The sequence below is a fragment of the Mauremys reevesii genome, linkage group 4 (genome assembly GCF_016161935.1).
Source record: "Mauremys reevesii isolate NIE-2019 linkage group 4, ASM1616193v1, whole genome shotgun sequence".
Classification (NCBI taxonomy): Eukaryota; Metazoa; Chordata; order Testudines; family Geoemydidae; genus Mauremys; species Mauremys reevesii.
This window is the reverse complement of record NC_052626.1, coordinates 133,800,064-133,817,374: the sequence shown is the minus strand read 5'-3', so window position 1 is coordinate 133,817,374 and position 17,311 is coordinate 133,800,064. Positions and strand designations below refer to the sequence as shown.

Genomic DNA, 17,311 nt, shown 5'->3' with positions numbered 1-17,311 from the left:
AGCAATAGTACTTCCTACTGCTCCTTGGCATTTTCTTACAGAGCTTCCATTCCAATACTGACCACAGCTGATCCAATTTCAGGTGTGAGAGCTGATGAGATCACAGCCAAAGAGTATATGATGGCTGGCTAAATAAACTAAGCTTTTTTTATATTTTTTTTATTTCTATTACTCTAAATCCTTCTCAGACCAATCATTCAATAGATCTGAGCTAGAATAGTCAAAAGTTCTAGGCTAAGAGTGCCTTCTGCATTGTTTCAGAAAGCTGAAGGAGGGAACCCTCCCCCCAATGCATTTTGAAACAAGGGGCAGGAATCACATCTCCATGCATACTTTAATTTACGGAGTTTTAACGCACCGCCTACATCTCACTTCCAGCACAGGCCGGAGTCCATCTTTTTGAAGCAGCACCTCCAGCTGGCTATTGACATTCCACTAGACTGACTAGCTTGTCAAGTTAATGTTATGGTCCATTAAATAAGAGGAAGTAGAGGGGAAATTAAAAATATACATATATAAAATACCTTGCAGTTCTGTTGCCTCCCCCCAAGGATCTCAAAGCATTAAATCATTACACTAATGAATTAAGCTTCACAGCACCCCTTTGAGGAGCAGCTCACACTTCACTATTTTACACACAGACTAAGTGACTTGCACCAGGTAACACAAGTCTAACTGGTTTCAGAGTAGCAGCCGTGTTAGTCTGTATCCACAAAAAGAACAGGAGTACTTGTGGCACCTTAGAGACTCACAAATTTATGTCAGCATGAGCTTTTGTGAGCTACAGCTCACTTCTTCGGATGCATAGAATGGAACACACAGACAGGAGATATTTATATATACACAGAGAACCTGAAAAGGTGGAAGTCTAAACTATATCCAGATCTCCAACTTCCAGTGCTCTGCCTCAACCCCAAGGCCATCTCCCCCTCCTCTACGCACACACACTATCAATGTACCAAACAAGTTTTAGACAACAAGCTAAATGCAGTTGATTTCCCACTAGCAACCATTTGCCAAGTCACAAGCACAAAGAATATTTTCCACAAAAATTATCTTGAAAAACTTTACAAACAAAAGTGTTATCATTAGCATTTCACCACCCTCTATCACTGAGGGCATGTGATGTCCTCATCAAGCCTTAAAACTCATTCTCACCAACACACACTCCTTTGGAATATATAAAGTTGTAATTGGCATTTGCAATGCCAATTACATTCAGAACAGTGGTCCATATATGCAAAGCAAATGTAAGGTGTTAAAGCCAAAGCTGTATGAAGTGTGAACTTATGGAGAGTGGAAGCCTGATTATAATAGCTTTTTGGCACCAACAGCTATGAAGAGTTGATGTGAACAAGGGTCCACAATACTGGCAAGTGATGTACCTTCTTCTGCTTCTACAGAGGTTTTTAAAGACTCCCTAAGGGGAAAAAATTTAAAAGCTATTCACTGCCTATCACATTTCAAACCTAACCATATTTTAAAGCATCCAGAAAAAGAAACCCAACCCTGTAAACTCAAGGATTTTCATATACACAAAAAAATTTCCTCTCATTAGGATGTATTAAAACAACAAGGACATACCCACCCTTATGAGAAAAAAAAAATTACTGCAAATCCCTTATAAGATTGCACTGCAAATTCTTCTCCCCGTCCCCACCCAGATATCTAGTGCACATGCCTGCATTAGCAAGTCAAAACTGTAACAATATAGAAAGATGTAAAATTATTCCTACCTTTGACCTGAGTGTCATATTCAGCTATGATTTCCTTATCCTTTTTGAATTTAGCTGGCGACGTCATGTTTTTCCTTTCCAAAAAGATTAACCTCAGAACAGATCCACCAGAATACAACAAATAAATGCAATTTTGTTTCTCCCAAAGAAATGCCCTGGTTTCTTGTCCTTCCACCCCTCAATAACAAAAAAAAAAAAAATCAGTCCATGGGAAGAGGGTGTGAGAACGAGTGCGGCAGCAGAAACATGCAGATGTTAGGAAATCAGCGGGTGGAAAAGGCAGTTTTGTTTCCCTGCACCAAAACCCTTAGCAGCAGCAGCAAGCTTCAGACAAGAGCTCATGTAGCCCCCAAAGGCTTTTCCTGATTATTAACATTAATAGCACAGTCAGGGAGTGGAAGTCCTTCCGCACAACATGTTTTGTGTGGGTTTGGTTTGCCTTTTCTTTTTTTTTAAATAGGCTCAAAGATGATGCAAATAAAATCCCAAATGGGAGTAGAAATGAAGGATCAGATGTTGCTTTCTTTGGTTTTGTTGCCTGTAAATAAAAAAATATTTTAAAAAAATTAAATTGTCAGTTACAACATGCAAGGACAAAATTTGTGATTTAAAGGAGCTGCTGCAGTACTGCAAATTCCTCTTTAAACTGCAGCTTATTACTACATGTGTACATCACCCAGGTAAGCAAGATAAAATGCCTGCATCGTAGCAAGTACGCCCCTAAAAAAAAAAAAAAAATCTCATTGGGAAAGCTCAGTCCCCAGGGAAAAAGAGGTGAGAGTAAAAGGAAACTAGCCTGTGCAAAAATCACTTCTCTAAATGAGCAATACAGGGAGAAAGAGAGGTACTGGAGAAGCAGCAACATGATATGTTGAAAAATTAGACCCAAATCCCTAAATTACATGAACTGCAGGAGCTCAAAAATGAATCCACAAACCATTGCATAAACAAGATTAATCCCCTCTGGCATAGCTAAAACAGCAGCCTTTGATTCAACAGACGTGGCAGCTTTTTTATTATATATTATTATTACAACAGTTTGGTTCCCCCCTCCCCCCCATCCAGAAATATAGGTATCTCCTCCAGACATCAAAGCTGATTTGGAGCCAGGGGAAACGCAGCCCAGCATGTGCAAGGCAGATGCAAATCTCCCAGCAGGAGGAAGTCAGGGCACAATTGGAGGGGCGGGGGGGGTGGGTGTCAGAAGTTATTCTGGGTAACAAATGTAAGAAATCAGAGAGATGTGCATTTTTTAAAAAGCCAACCAACAATTGGATCCACATCCAACATCAAGAGGAACAACGTGGCTAGCAGAGACAGGAAACGGGAAAGGGTTACAGACTAGGGTTAGAGCATTTAAATGGAAACAAACAAACAGAAAGAGTGTGGCTGGCTCCCCCCTTAGTTACGGAGGGAGTGGAAGATATTCCAAGCTGCTCTATGCAATTACTATCCACCCAGCTGGAAAGAGACTGCGCAAATACACATATTTAAAGCTATCCCAAAAAATACATGGAGAAGCCACCGGAGCTCCCCAATGCTGACTGCAAAACCTCCCAGCACCTCGGGATCCTGGCCACTGCAAACGCAATCGTATGAGGGGGCCACTTGGCCCCCTAAGCCCCATTTGCTTTTGACTTCTGGAATGAAGGACCCAGCCCTGTATTCCCTTTCCTGATACTAATCATAGCAGGGAGAAGAAATGGGGTGGTGGGAAGACTATTATGGGTTTGAAAGAGAATATTAAAGTCTGAGGAAAAGGGAAAATGAGCTCTGGGAATGAAGGGGGGAGGATGGGGGAAATCAGTCCTGGAGTGTGGGGTGGGGAAGGTTTGGGAGCTATACTTGGGGGGGGGGGGAATAATTTCTCCTTGAGTATTATGGACTGGAGAAGGGAATTGTATGTGCTGGAAATTCTATCCTAGCAGGAGGACTATCCGGGAGGGGGTTACACAATTAGGGAGAACTATGCCGGGGGTTACAATTGGGGACAGAGGGGCTATACCGCGGGGGGTTGCAACTGGTGGGGGCTGCGCCGGGGGGGTTACAGTTGGGGGGAACGAGAGACTACGCCGCGAGAGGCTACACAATGGTGGGGGGAGTATGCCGGGGGTTACAATAGTGGGGAACGGACTATGCCGCGGGAAAGGTTACAGTGGGAGGAAAGGGGACTATGCCGCGGGGAAAGAGGGGGGAGGTTACAGTGGGAGGGAAAGGGAGGCAATGCCGCGGGGAAAGAGGGGGGAGGTTACAGTGGGAGGGAAAGGGGGGCTATGCCGCGGGGAAAGGGGGGCGTTACGGTTGGAGGGAAAGGGAGGCTATGCCGCGGGGAAAGGGGGGGTTACAGTGGGAGGGAAAGGGAGGCTATGCCGCGGGGACAGGGGGGAGTTACAGGGGGAGGGAAAGGGGGGGTATGCCGCGGGGAAAGGGGGGCTTTCCGGTTGGAGGGAAAGGGAGGCTATGCCGCGGGGAAAGGGGGGGTTAAAGTGGGAGGGAACGGGAGGCTATGCCGCGGGGAAAGGGGGGGCGTTACGGTTGGAGGAAAGGGGGGCTATGCCGCGGGAAAGGGAGGCTATACCGCGTGGGGCTATGGTGCTCTGCCTGCGCGAAGGAGCGGCGCGGGGTGCTCTGGACGAGACAGGGAGATTTACCGGCTGGGGAACAGCAATAGGCTCGCGCCGGTGCCGACCACCCCGGGCTGGAGCTGCGCGGGTCTCCTCGGGGGACGGGAGTATTATGGGCTGGGCAGGCCTATGGTAGGACGGAGGTCTGCGCGACACACGCCTCAACCCCGGGCGGAGCTCTTACCTGCAGCGCGGCGCAGCCAAATCCCCTCCTCCATGAGCCGAGGCTCTCCAGCTACGGCTCCCGCGGTCAGTTTCCTCCGCAGCGCAAGCTCACCCACCCCGCCCCCTCGTCTGCCTCCACCAATCAGCAGCTGGGATGAATCGGAGTGACAATCCTACTAACCAATAGTAGCGTTCTACTGTGCTCCCTCTCCCGCCTCTGTCTCACGGCTCCTCCAATTAGGGGCTGAGGGGGACGGGTCCTAGCTGCTCTGGGAGGCGGATCTTGCCCCCATCCTCCCAATCGGGCTCTAGGGGAGTGTTGGCTCTCTTCCAATGGGAAGCGAGGACAGGGATTCAAACGGAGTCTGACAGTTCTGAAGCCAGGGGCTCGTTGAGGGTCTAACGGCAGCAGGGCTGACGCAGGCGACTCAGTCGGCCCAGGGCAAAGAGAAGGGGGGACGGCCCCTAGCAGGGGCTGTGGGGGTGGGGCAGCAGGGGGAGCATAGGGTACCCCGTGGTGGGGGCGGGAGAAGAACCAGTGGGTCCTGGGTGGTGGCGGCGGGGAAGTGGGGGGAGCACAGGGCCCCCACTGGTAGGGGAAAAGGAGGAGTGGGGAGGAGGACAGGGCCCCCAGTAGCGGGAGAGGAAGAAGCACAAGGCGCGGGGGGGCAGTGGTAGGGGTGAGCACAAGGCCCCCACTGGTAAGGAGGGGGGGACTACAGGGCTCGTAGTGCGGGGGGAGTACAGGGTTTACAGAGGGGGGGGGTGTTGGAGCCGGGAGGGGGCAGCAGGGTGGGAAAGGGGAGTCAATCTCCAGGGGAAGGGAGGGGTGCAGCTATAGGGCTGGCCCCTGAAGGAGGGGGCAGTGAGTGTGGGAAAAGCAGCTGAAGTGGAACAGTCCCTGGGGCAAGGATCCTGAGAGAGAGGGAGCTGAAGAAGTGGGGTGGGACAGGAGCAGCTAAAGGGACCTGGTGGTCAGTTTGCCCTCAGAGAAGCAAGGAGCACCCTCAGCGCTCTCTGGGAAGAGGGGACAGACCCTTTCGGTCCAGAGCCATCATGTCCACTAGTGGTTTCACCTTCAAGGACAGGTGTGTGTCCGTGCTCTGCTGCAGATTCTGCCAGCAGGTGCTGAGCTCGCGGGGGATGAAGGCCGTGCTGCTGGCAAACACAGAGATCGACCTGTACTCCACCGACATCCCACCCACCAGGTAAGTCCTCTTCCTTTGCCACCTGCAGGCATCGCAACAGCTGACTAATGGTACAGTAGCCCCCAACAACCTTAATCAGTAGGAATACTCCATTGTGTTAGGTACCATGCAGACCATTAAGAAGGCCCAGTTCCTACCCCCCAGATCTCAATCTACTCCTTATAATTGTATATGGTAGGTAAGCAAGCATTATTATTTCCATTTTACAGAAACAGGAACTGAGGAACAGTCCAAACAAAGAATGGTACTTTAAAAATACATATATACAAACTCTAAATAATAAACAAGACTCATTTTTTCTCAACTTTGAAATGTGGAATTTTCTTGGTGTTTGGCTTTAAATATTTTCCTGTGACAATCAGTGTAGGGCTGTATTTAAGAGCCTTCTGGAAAGTAACTAACCTTTAAACAGAAGTGAAAGTGACTTGAAAGTGTCAGTTTCACTCTTGTTTCAAGTCAGTATCTAGTCTATTTTTGTTTGTAGTAGGGTTACACCTCCAGACAGGTGCAATATAAACTTGGGGGGCTTTGCCCCAGACTAGTAGGATGTTTCCAACAGTTAAGCTTGGTGGACTGCAAATAAGTAGTGTAAATGATAGAAAAATCTGGATTACTTTCTACAATTGTTGTTCAAGAGTTAGTAACAAAGAAAGAATATACATGAAAATTATTTTAAACCTAACCCATGTCCCTTAAGTGATTTGCTACAAGATGTCACATGTGATCTGGAAATGCATCTCACCCCTGATCCTCTACCCTTAAGGCCACACACTCTCCCAGCTAGTGACTTTGATCAGTGGTTCTGAACCAGGGGGTACATGTGCCCCCTGGAAGACCTCTGCGTACCCTCAGGGGTACATCAACTCATCTAGATATTTGCTTGGTTTTACAACAGGCTACATAAAAAGCACTAGCAAAGTCAGTACAAACTAGAATTTCATACAGACAATGACTTGTTTATACGGCTTTATATACTATAAAAGGAAATGTAAGTACAATATTTATATTCCAATTGATTTTATAATTCTGGTAAAAATGACAAATTCAGCAATGTTTCAGGAGTAGTGTGCTGTGTCACTTTTGTATTTTTATGTCTGATTTTGTAAGCAACCAGTTTAAGTGAGGTGAAACTTGATGGTACGCAAGACAAATCAGACTCCTAAAAGGGGTACAGTAGTCTGGAAAGGTTGAGAGCCACTGAATTAGATGATGGATAATAAGATTGTTCATTGACATAGCTTGAATGTACATCCAGCCTGACAAAAATAAAAGTGGGTTTTTCAATGGCTCTGTAAAAATGTCACTACAATCAAATACAACTACTTTCTCTGTTTCAAGTCAAATTTGTTTATTTTATTGATAACAACATATTTTTACTCTTAATAGTGCAGGAACCAATATCAGTCAGGGAAAGCAAGCTGTATTCTGTTTGGCCTCATAGATCAACAGAATTGTTGAGTGCATTAACTGGTGAAGATGAAAGAAGCAGAAAGAATCCCATTTGGCTTTCAGAGTTAAGCAAGGACAGGAATTAAAGAAAAAAATTCTCTCTTGTTACTTGATCAAACATAAGCTGGAGTCAGAGGATGAGTAACTATGGGAAAGCCATATTTAAATATTAAATAGTAAATTAAATATTAAGAAAATATAAATCACAAAGCATTAATCTGCAAGCACGAGTTAAAAGGAGATAAACTAAGATGGGCTAAATTAATTTAAAAAAAACAAAGGTTCATTTTTTAAACACATTCTAATCACTAAGCCATTGTTCTGTGGTCTCATTTGAGATTTACAATAAATACCTAGTTCCTGGCACAGATGTTCTAAACTGGTGTAAAATGTCTTTCATACAATGCTAGTTGTCAAACGTGAGTTAAAGCGATCTGTGTGGTTACAAATGTAATCCATACTTTTAGTGTACAATAAAAACATTAACTACAAAAATGAGTTTATGAAAGTCTGTAACCCACATATTTCAGTACGAAGTTAGAATAGCTATGTGTGTTTTAGTGACTCAGGAAATGATTTCCTGGTATGTGATTTCCTGATACTATAATTGATCTTTTTTTTCCATGGCAAATGATGGTTTGGTCAGGGCTGAGTGGTTAGATTTGGAGTAGGAGCTAATGTATTGAGGATCTAAATTATAAGAATAAATCAAAATAGGAAACATGCAGACTCTTAAGTAAACTTATCTCTGCATACAGGGCAGAAGTTCAACTCTCAGGACTGTTTTTCCCACCCGTTAACAGAATGAATGGAAACACTCATGTTGGACATGGAGCACTCAACCCAGTACATACCAAGTTATGTAAACAAATTGCCCCTTTTCTCACAAAGTCTTTACCTACATGACCATTGCTGCTGTTCTAACAGTGGAAATGCTAGTGTAAACCAGTTATTCTATCTATCATCTCATCTAACACAGCTTAAAGCAGGGTCTGCACAACACTACATTTGGAATGCCAGTGGCTGCCTACACTAGTGCTCCAACTGGTGGAAAACTAGGAAGGATTGCAAGGTCAAAGAGTTGTAAAATAGGAAAGATCAGTTTGCTTTGAAAATATTAGTTTGTGTCCATTTACAAAAAGAGAGCCAATTAAAAATGACAGGGGTTGACAACGCTTACCTACCTAAGGTCTACCATGTAAGGAACCCTATTACAGAAGAGTATTTGACAATATTAGTTTGCTCTTAATAGCTTTTCTACAGAGGACATTAAAATCAGACAGCCTCACAGAAGATGGGTTAGGGTGACACCTGCTTTAGATAATACTGTCCTACTTTCCAGAAGAAGAAACTGACACACAGATGTTAAGTCTGACAATGACCTTGTCTGCACTAGGAAACTGACCCAGTGCTAAAGCTGGCTATGTCCATAGTAAGGAACTAGAGAAGTAGTTCTCCACCAGAGCTACCACCATTGTAGCTGGGAGTCCTGATGTAGACAAAGTGCTACCAGCCTCTATCATTATCAAGTCTGAAGGTATGTCTGCACAGCAAAAGCTAGCATGGGCTAGTCTGTCCAAGCTAACTTTAATCCAGCTAGCACGGGTAACAGAAGCGCAGAAAGCACAGTACAGGCATCACAGTGGGCTAGCAAGCCAAGTATGCACTACAAAAGACACACTGAAAGTGTATCTCAAGAAAACTGATGTGGATATCACAAGCTGGGAGAAGCAAGCCACCAACTGACCCCACTAGTGCCACATCCTCCATCAGGCAGTAAGTCACTTTGAGGAGAAGTGTCTTGCCCTCGAACCTGAAAAGAAAAAGGAGGAAGGAAAAAGAAACAACCTTCTCCCAACAGGCAGTTGGCCTGACAGGAAATGTCTGTACCTATTACGGCGGATCTATGATTCCAGGATTGGACTCCTGAGTGATGATGATGTCGATGATGCACCCAAAGTCCATCCCAGACTTGCACTACCCACACAGAAGCCTAGCTGTGGTGTCTTCACTATTGTTACCTGGGCTAGCTAGATTTAAGATACCTCCGATAGGCTAACCTGTGCACACCGTTTTCTGTGTTACACACCGTAAGTGAGAGTGGTAAAAATGCTGGAAGTTTGTTGCAATTCTACCACTGCTGGAAGCCCTATTGTAAAGAATCCTGGTTCCCTGCAGACAAAGATGTAGGGTGTCTGCAACAAGCATAGTAAAATGGTAATGAAAATGGTTTAACTGCAAGTGCACAGACAGGACTAAATCAAATCACCTACCATTTCTGAAACTGTGTTGAACATAGTTTGAATCTGTTCACCCTTGCAGTTAAACTACATCTTGCTCCAGGCCAGCTACACCTTTTGCTGCTGACACCCACTGTAAATAGGCAAGTTTCTTAATGTAGACAAAGATAGTGAGTTGCTAACTGAAACCAATGGTATAGTTGGTAACTGAGTTCACTCCCTGTATAAAAAGACTAATTATCATTTCTAAGTACTAGTGTGGGGCCCATTTCCCTGGACTGAAGCCTTATGGTCTAGTTGAAATGGTTAGCTCTGGACTGACTGTTTGCATGGAACTGGGACACCAACAAAGCAGCTCTTGAGCCTTGCTGATGTTAACCTCTGTGAGCCAGTTCATTGAGTTGCATAAAACCAGCCAATCCTCATATTCTGAAACAATTCAGAAAAAGTTAGCCATCATCCTCATGTAAAGCAGGAAAAATTAAATATATAGTGCAAAGCCATTAAAGGGACTTTGTCAGCTAGCTTGTAACTTTATTTTCTGCCTGTGTGTAATATTTTTAGAAGTTTAAGATGTAAATAAGCCTACTCTAAAATTGAGTTTCAAGTATTGTAATGGATTTTTAAAGCAGAATCTGATGGGCACTTCCCACTAATTTCAGGTGGTCAGATGTTTGGTCTAAAGCATTCAATTATGCTTCATTTTTAATTACTGTACAGCACATTCTGCTGGGATTGTAGTGTGCACATATAAGGGAGTTGTAGATCCCATCAACCACTTATGAACCTCAGCTGCTAAAAGTTTCACAGGTGATCCTTTAAGTCCCTGTATAGCAGTAAATGCCCATACTATAGGCCCAAGGAGAAGCCCTCATTGGCCATCAAAAAGATGGTAGAATTAAAAAGCATGTTGCTACATGTATAACCTGGTGAAGTGAAGTGTGCTGCAGGACAGTGCCTGGATTGGTCTCACTGTGGATCAACTTCAAGTATGGAGAAAAAGCACACAGTGGAATAAGATCTTTAAAAAAAAAAAAAAACCCAGCACTCTTGTTTTATAGCACTGATGACTAACTCAGTGCAAACTGCAGAGTATAGCATTGCTTGGGAAAAAGTGTCATCTTGAGATTCTTGTGAGCAATGCCTTTTGATCACTGACTTCACTTGATAAAAATGACCACCACATTGGGTGCTTTTATTCCTTTCTATGTAGCAACCAGTTCCAGGAAGTAATCCAGGTTTGGTTTATTGGTGTGATAACTGGAGATATGCAATTAAGTGACTATGCAGTGGTGTAATGTTCAGCATTATTAGTATTATTCCTCACATGGTTTGTGATGAGTTTAACTTTGAAGCCCTTCAAAGTTGTGTTGAAAGTATCTTTTTTCTACCTCCTCTGCCTCTTTTGCTATTTAATGGTGCCCTCAAATACCTGCTTTATACTAGTGGTCTGCTATTCTTCCTCTTACTTCGTGAAGAGAGTCAGCTATGTGAATAGTTGAAGTACATTCACTTAGCACTGGGATTCAACTGAAATTTGTGTTGAGTAGATGACCCTAAACAATAGAGTATTATGGTATCCTACTGGACAACTAGAGGTGAGTTGTTGAGGCAGCATTTTAAGATGTAGGGAGGGGTACAGCAGGGCTAATGTGCTAGCACTCCATCACTCCACTCACAAATTTGAAATCTGCCTGCTTTCCGGGCCCTAGTGTAAGCTGGGAGTTTTTTAATTGCTGCTGGGACTGACCTGTGGTTCCTTCAATAGCATTTTGTGCTCTTGTGCTGGAATTTAGGTATGCAGTCCTAAGCTCGACAACCAGTGTCCTTGGCCAGCAGAAGTATTATGTATCTGATATCCCTCTCAGTCCCTTGAGCTGTATGAACCAGTGCAATAGCAGCCTCCTCAGCTCAAGAGGGGAATGGTGGTCCCAATAGCATCTTCTTTAGAACCAAGCAACCAAATATACTAAAGCAGTGCTCCTAGTGGAGGGTAGCAGGTTCCTGAAAGCTAGCATGGGCGCACTGTGGTGCTGGCTCAGGGTGTGCTGGTGGAATATATAAGAATCTTTGCTATCTTGATATTACTATGATTGGTGATAGAGGGAGACTGGATGAGAGCAGATAAGTGTTTGTAAATGGAAATAGAAAAGAACTTCAAACAGTGGTTTGTTGGAATTGTAGCTTACAGCAAGAGCAGGTGGCTGGGTGAAGTTATGTTAAATGTCTAAACTATTCCTGGGACACATTTTTTTCTCCTCCAGTACTGTTGACTTCATTGGAAGCTGCTATTTCACTGACATCTGCAAATGCAAACTGAAGAACATTGCATGTTTAAAATGGTAAGTAATACCATTTCAATGTGACTCGTAATCATACAAGTACCCACTCTGCAATGCATGTGCTCCAGCAACAACACTGCAGCATCTCATTACTGACCACTAGAGTGCAAGCGCTTGGGTCACAAATGAAGTGAATTTGATATAACATTGCTCGTTGGAAACTTGGCCCCACTACCTTTGGACATGACTGTTAGTCTGTCATTGTAAAAGTCCCTTGCAGAAATGCATGGGACAATGTGTATCAAGGCTAAGGTGGGGTTGTATAGGAAACTTGCACAGCACCTGACTGACTCCAGAGAGACTGCTTAAGTATTGATTTGAGATAGCTGTGTGAATAAAGTCACAATGAAATGCAGTTACTCATATCTTCCACTTTACTAAAACAGATACAGTGAAGAACTTCTATTTTATGAACTAATGGGGGATTCAGGAGTTCATAAAATTGAACATCTCAGTTACAGTAGGTTTGTATAATAGGTTCATAAAATTGAGGTTCTGCTGTAAGAGAACATGCTGTTGGCAGACCTGCTCTTCACTAGCGGATGGAAACAATTAACATGAAAGTTCCTGGAGTTTGTTGTTTATTTTTATTAATGCCTGATACTTAAGATACTGTTCCTTTTAAAAAAAAAAATTCTGCTAAACTGCTCAAAGGGGTCACTTATCTGCTTTATGCCTAAAATTTCAGCTTGCTCAGATTTGAACTTGGACAGGAAGGTTCTTGGATTAAAAATAACAAGGTGTTTTTTTTGAGAGACTTGGCTAGCAAGGAATTCTGGTTTGTCCAGATGCTGAAATAGAAAGCACACACTTTCTTCTGGGTGTGCTCCTGAGAGTGAAAGGAATCTACCAAAGGTAAATTAATTAGGCTATAATCTGTTCCTACTCAAACCCTTAATTTCCATTTATTTCAATGGAGCAGAATCAGGCTCATATATACACCAACCTAATTACTTAGCTCTTATAACCTAATTACTTATCTTTTAATGGATCCCATTGTACCATCAGTTTTAAGGAGATCTCTCCATTGACTTCACATGGAGTTCTATTTTAAACCGAACAATCAGATTCCATGATAGATTCAACAAATTTCACTGACTTAAGTTAAAGTACACTCACGGAACAGACAGTATTTGGTTCTCTGCAATAAGACAAGACTCCCTGTCTCAGAAACATAAATCTTGTGCAACTCCACACACACCCTCTTTCTCTAAGTAAATATATTCAGACACTTTTTGCACCACTTGTTTAAAAACTCGCCTTTAATTTTCCGTAGATAAGAATATTATACCAATTTGCCTGGTAAAGTCGTTAGATCCTGTTTAACATTAAGCTTAGTTGGTTCTTCATTGCAAACTGGCTTTCATCCACGAACATACATGATCATTATTTTGTTTGTTTGCTGTTCTAGTGGCAATGTTGTAGGTTACCATGTGATTGCTCCATGCAAACCTTGCCTGCTGTCCTGTAACAATGGCCATTTCTGGATGTTTCACAGCCAAGCAGTCTTTGGTATAAACAGACTAGACTCCTCTGGTAAGGAACTCTTTATTCTGAACAGGGAAGTTCTATTTAACTCACCGGAGAGTTAACTGACAACTTCCTCCCTCTCCCCCCATAGCAAGGTGTCTCAAAGCATATGCTGTTTACTTAAGGTATATAGCAAGTCTATAGTGAGTTGCCTTTCCAGCAGAGAGGCTTGTGGGGGAAGGAATGCTGTATGAGGAAACTATTCATGTCACCTGGAGCTTAACGTATCTAAAATGCAATATTAGGCTACCTCAAGTTTGTGTGGCTTTATATAAAAAACAACTCACCAGGCTGTAAGATTAATTGATCAGAAAATTTCCTCTAGCCTCTTGCTGAGGGGAATCGGGATTTTCTGAGGCAATATTATTATGCAAACTGCACAAATACAAGTGTGAATGCAGAGCCACAGGATACTATTTATAGTAGTGTGTGTAGCTTCACTGTGCTATTAAGCAACCCTCCACTGACTGTTATTCTGAGTTGAGCTGTGTTGTCACTGTGACCCTATAACTTTTTTCTGTTGATCCCTATTAGCTTAGGCTGAGGTTACAACTGATACAAGCTCTTACTATTTAGTTCGCTTGAGTTCCTTTTAAACAACTACTTGGCACACAAACTACAAGTATCTAGCATAATCAGTCCTTCTGGGTCTTCCCAAAGTATGTGGCCTTTTACTAGACCATCTATATTTCTGTTTCTCATACACAAGATTAGTTAGTTTAAACATTTTCACAGTGTCATCTATGCCTCAAACCAACACAATTAATGTAACCCGGCCGTAAGGGGATTACCAATAGCAACATGATTATTTCATATAACTCTTCATACAGGACTTACTACTATCGTCTAGTTCAAAAGGATATTTCTAACGATCCTTTTTGAATAAAAATAGAAAATAAGACAACATTGCCTAGGTCTAGGTTATTTCATCTAATAGGTTTTTCAAGGACTAGAGCCATTCATTTTGTGGCAATGAATTCAGTTTTTAATCTAACTCAAACAAGGTCAGAATACAAATTAAGTTATTTACAATCCTTTTTTTCCAGGTGTGAATTTACTGCTTTGGGGCAATTTACCAGATTTGGATGAAAGCACTGATGAAGACCTGTCTGGCATCTCTGAGGAGGAGTATATCAGATAAATATTATCAGCAGTGTATTCCCTTGTTACCTTGTATTGCAGCTTTCTTCCCACTGTCTTAATGTACAAACTCAAGCAATACAGTAAACGGGAAGGCTGGCAAACTGTTTTTCAAAAAGGGTATAAGCTGTCTTAGTCCAATGTAACATGCCTTATAAGAATCCCTCTCAGCTTTAAAATGCGCCTATCTTGAAAATGAATGACATACAGATGGCCGCTACCTCTAGTTTTAGGGCTATTTTGTTCTTATAGTTCTAAGTCTTAACAGCTGCAGGTAAGGAAAATGACACTTTTACAAGTACCAGCTGCTGCTTGTTTTTCCTTCCTAAATAACAGCTCGGTTGTGGATCAAAAGTCTTGGTATCACTGAAAGGAATTTAATTTTTACCTTTAGGGTAGTGCTATTTAGGAATAGTTACTCTGGGTGAGCTGTGACATTAAGAAGAGAATTCTATGGGCTCCAGTTATGCCTCCTTCTGGACTCTGCCTTTTCTCTCTTCCCATTCCATCCATAGCCAAGAAGGTGGTATATGCACAGTCTCCTTTGAGGCCACAATCCATGCTGTCGAAAGAGTGGTCTAGCAGGGATTGCTGAAACTGTACAGCTACCTGTCTTCATCCTGCTTTGGAGCTGTTTGCTTTTGAAACCCCTAGAGAGATGAGTGTTGGGATGCTCCTGAACCTGGGTCTCTTACCTGAGTTTTTTTCAGAGCGTACTAAGTACTCAGTTCTGCTAAAAACTAAACTGCATAAGAAATTTATAGAGCGAGTTTTGCTGCCAGTGAACAGAATGGCCGACAAATGGTAAATAAGGAAGTGGTGCTGGGAACTGGCACACTTCCCTGCTTTAAATGGAAATGAATCATGTTCAATGAAATATTAGCATAACTATTCTTAAGAAATGTTACACAGGTGACAAACTCCTCTTGCTCTGTAGAAGTCTCCCTATTGCAGTGAAAAACTGCAAGAAGGAGAAAAGGCATAGTTTCCAAGCAAAATAATATGTAATTATGTTTGTGTATTTTGTCAGTATTAAATGAGAGGAGCAGTAAGTATGATGCTGGAGTAGCATGTGTGACAAGTTTAGGGCCAGATTCAATAAAATCTCCATCTGGCTCCTGTGCTGATGGAAGGTGGGTAATCCCCACAGAGTCGGTGGTGGAAGGTGGAAAGGAGGCAGCCAGACATGGTTTGGAGTGAAATTTGGCTTCAAAAGTACTGTTCTGCTTGCAGCTACAAAATTAACTGCTTCAGCAAGTTTACATTCTCAAATGAAAAGTTTTCTTGTTTCTAAGGCTAGGAGGTTCTAAGAGAATAACTTTGTAAGGAAAAACATCTGACCAACAACTTTTAGAAAGATAGACATTTACTTCAGAACAGAAATATTTAATGGGAAGATTTCTGAAGTGACTTATTTTACATTTATGTAAAGAGGGCTCTAGCTAGATGGTGCTTTATATGCCAATTACAGACATAGGCATTTCTGAAAATCTCACCCTGACTTACTAGAAATATCATCAATAGTGGGGCATAAGAACAGCCATGCTGTATCAGACCAATGGTCCAGCTAGTCAGTATCCTGTCTTCCCACAGTAGCCAATGCCAGGTGCTTCAAAGGCAATGAACAGAACAGGCAATCAGAGTGATCCATCCCCTGTCGTCCACTCACAGCTTCTTGGAAAGTCAAAGAGACTTATGCTCCTGAAGCACTTGATAAAACCCTACCCACAGTCCCTAAAATGAAGAACCAACAGAGTAAGTCTGCAGTTCTGCAATGAGCTCCATGTGGGTAGACTCCTCTTCATTTATTTGGGCTCGGTGAACATCAGGACAGTGCCCCTTGTGCAAAACCTCTCAGGTTCTGATCCTACAAAGGACTGCCCTGGAAATCTGTGTGTTAAATGAGTTTTTTATCTCACACTGCGATTGTTTGGGACCACTTTGGATAGTCCATTTTTACAAAGCCATTGTTTTATTGCAAACCCCTAGCTACATCCCCAACCAAGATTTATACCAAAAACCACATACTCACTAGCCCAAGAAAAACACTGCCTTAGACATTGAAGAACACAACAGAAAGGCAGTTGCAGGCATCCTGCTCCCTGTAATAAGCCCCTAACACAAAGCTCATTGGTGTTTTGCAGAAGACAAAGCATTCCATTCATAAACCACATGTAGACTTGGTACATCTGGTGAGCTGAAGAAACATCACTTGAAAGATGCATTTACAAAAGTGAAGTAGTACATGATAAGGTAGGGTGGATTTCCTGAATCCTACTAAAAGCAACTCCAAGATTGATATCAAGATTAACGTTTTGTGTATTCTCTGTTAGGCTCTGAAAAGATGCGGTGAAGGCAGACTCTTGTTTTAGTACTTTACTGTATCTGTTCTCAATTGGTGTTACTACCTCTTCTTCTGTGTTGGCTGAAGTGTGTATTTGCTATTTTTCTGTATTTGGATGTTTTGTTATGACAGTGTGCTGTCTACACGTGCATCAAATAAAAGTTGATTTATACCACATTCTCCTGGAGGGATATATTAAGTTCACATTATATAGCTGGGGGATTGTCTAACTTTTATACTTAAGGATACAGCTGCAGTGATTAGCTAACAAAAATAATGAAAACACGTTCTAGCTAACTCAGCTCATTTGAAATCATCCCTACTGTGTAAGGACAGTAATGGCCCGATTTTCAAAGTGACTGAGCACCCATTATTCCAGTTAAAGTCAAAGTGAGCTACCAGCTGCTTAGCACCTTGTCTCTCTCACCAAGGGAAGTTGGTCCAATAAAAAAAAAAATGACCTCACCCACCTTGTCTCTCTAATAGCCTGGGACCGACATTGCTACAACACCATTGCATACTTCAGCTGTTAG

At 42.7% G+C, this 17,311-nt stretch overlaps 2 protein-coding genes across 5 annotated transcripts in view; one reads left to right on the top strand and one right to left on the bottom strand.

The window, feature by feature from the left end:
- Positions 1–4,689, bottom strand: part of SRGAP2 (SLIT-ROBO Rho GTPase activating protein 2) — a 218,487-nt gene extending 213,798 nt beyond the window's left edge. For 2 of the 4 annotated variants that reach the window (XM_039534418.1, XM_039534420.1), the window contains exons 1-2: positions 4,545–4,689; positions 1,737–2,274 (exon numbers count right to left, since the gene is read on the bottom strand). In XM_039534418.1, coding sequence (XP_039390352.1) covers positions 1,737–1,803 — 67 coding nt within the window. In that variant the 5' untranslated portion in view covers positions 1,804–2,274; positions 4,545–4,689. Of the gene's footprint in view, positions 1–1,736; positions 2,275–4,387; positions 4,522–4,544 lie in introns of those variants that run through there. The other 2 variants (XM_039534419.1, XM_039534421.1) reach the window with 2 other exon arrangements.
- Positions 4,690–5,326: 637 nt separating this feature from the next.
- Positions 5,327–14,555, top strand: FAM72A (family with sequence similarity 72 member A). The gene is made up of 4 exons (XM_039533205.1): positions 5,327–5,733; positions 11,687–11,764; positions 13,176–13,300; positions 14,341–14,555. The coding sequence occupies exons 1-4, from the start codon at positions 5,582–5,584 to the stop codon at positions 14,433–14,435; spliced, it is 450 nt and encodes a 149-aa protein (XP_039389139.1). The 5' UTR covers positions 5,327–5,581; the 3' UTR covers positions 14,436–14,555.
- The last annotated feature ends 2,756 nt before the right edge of the window (positions 14,556–17,311 follow it).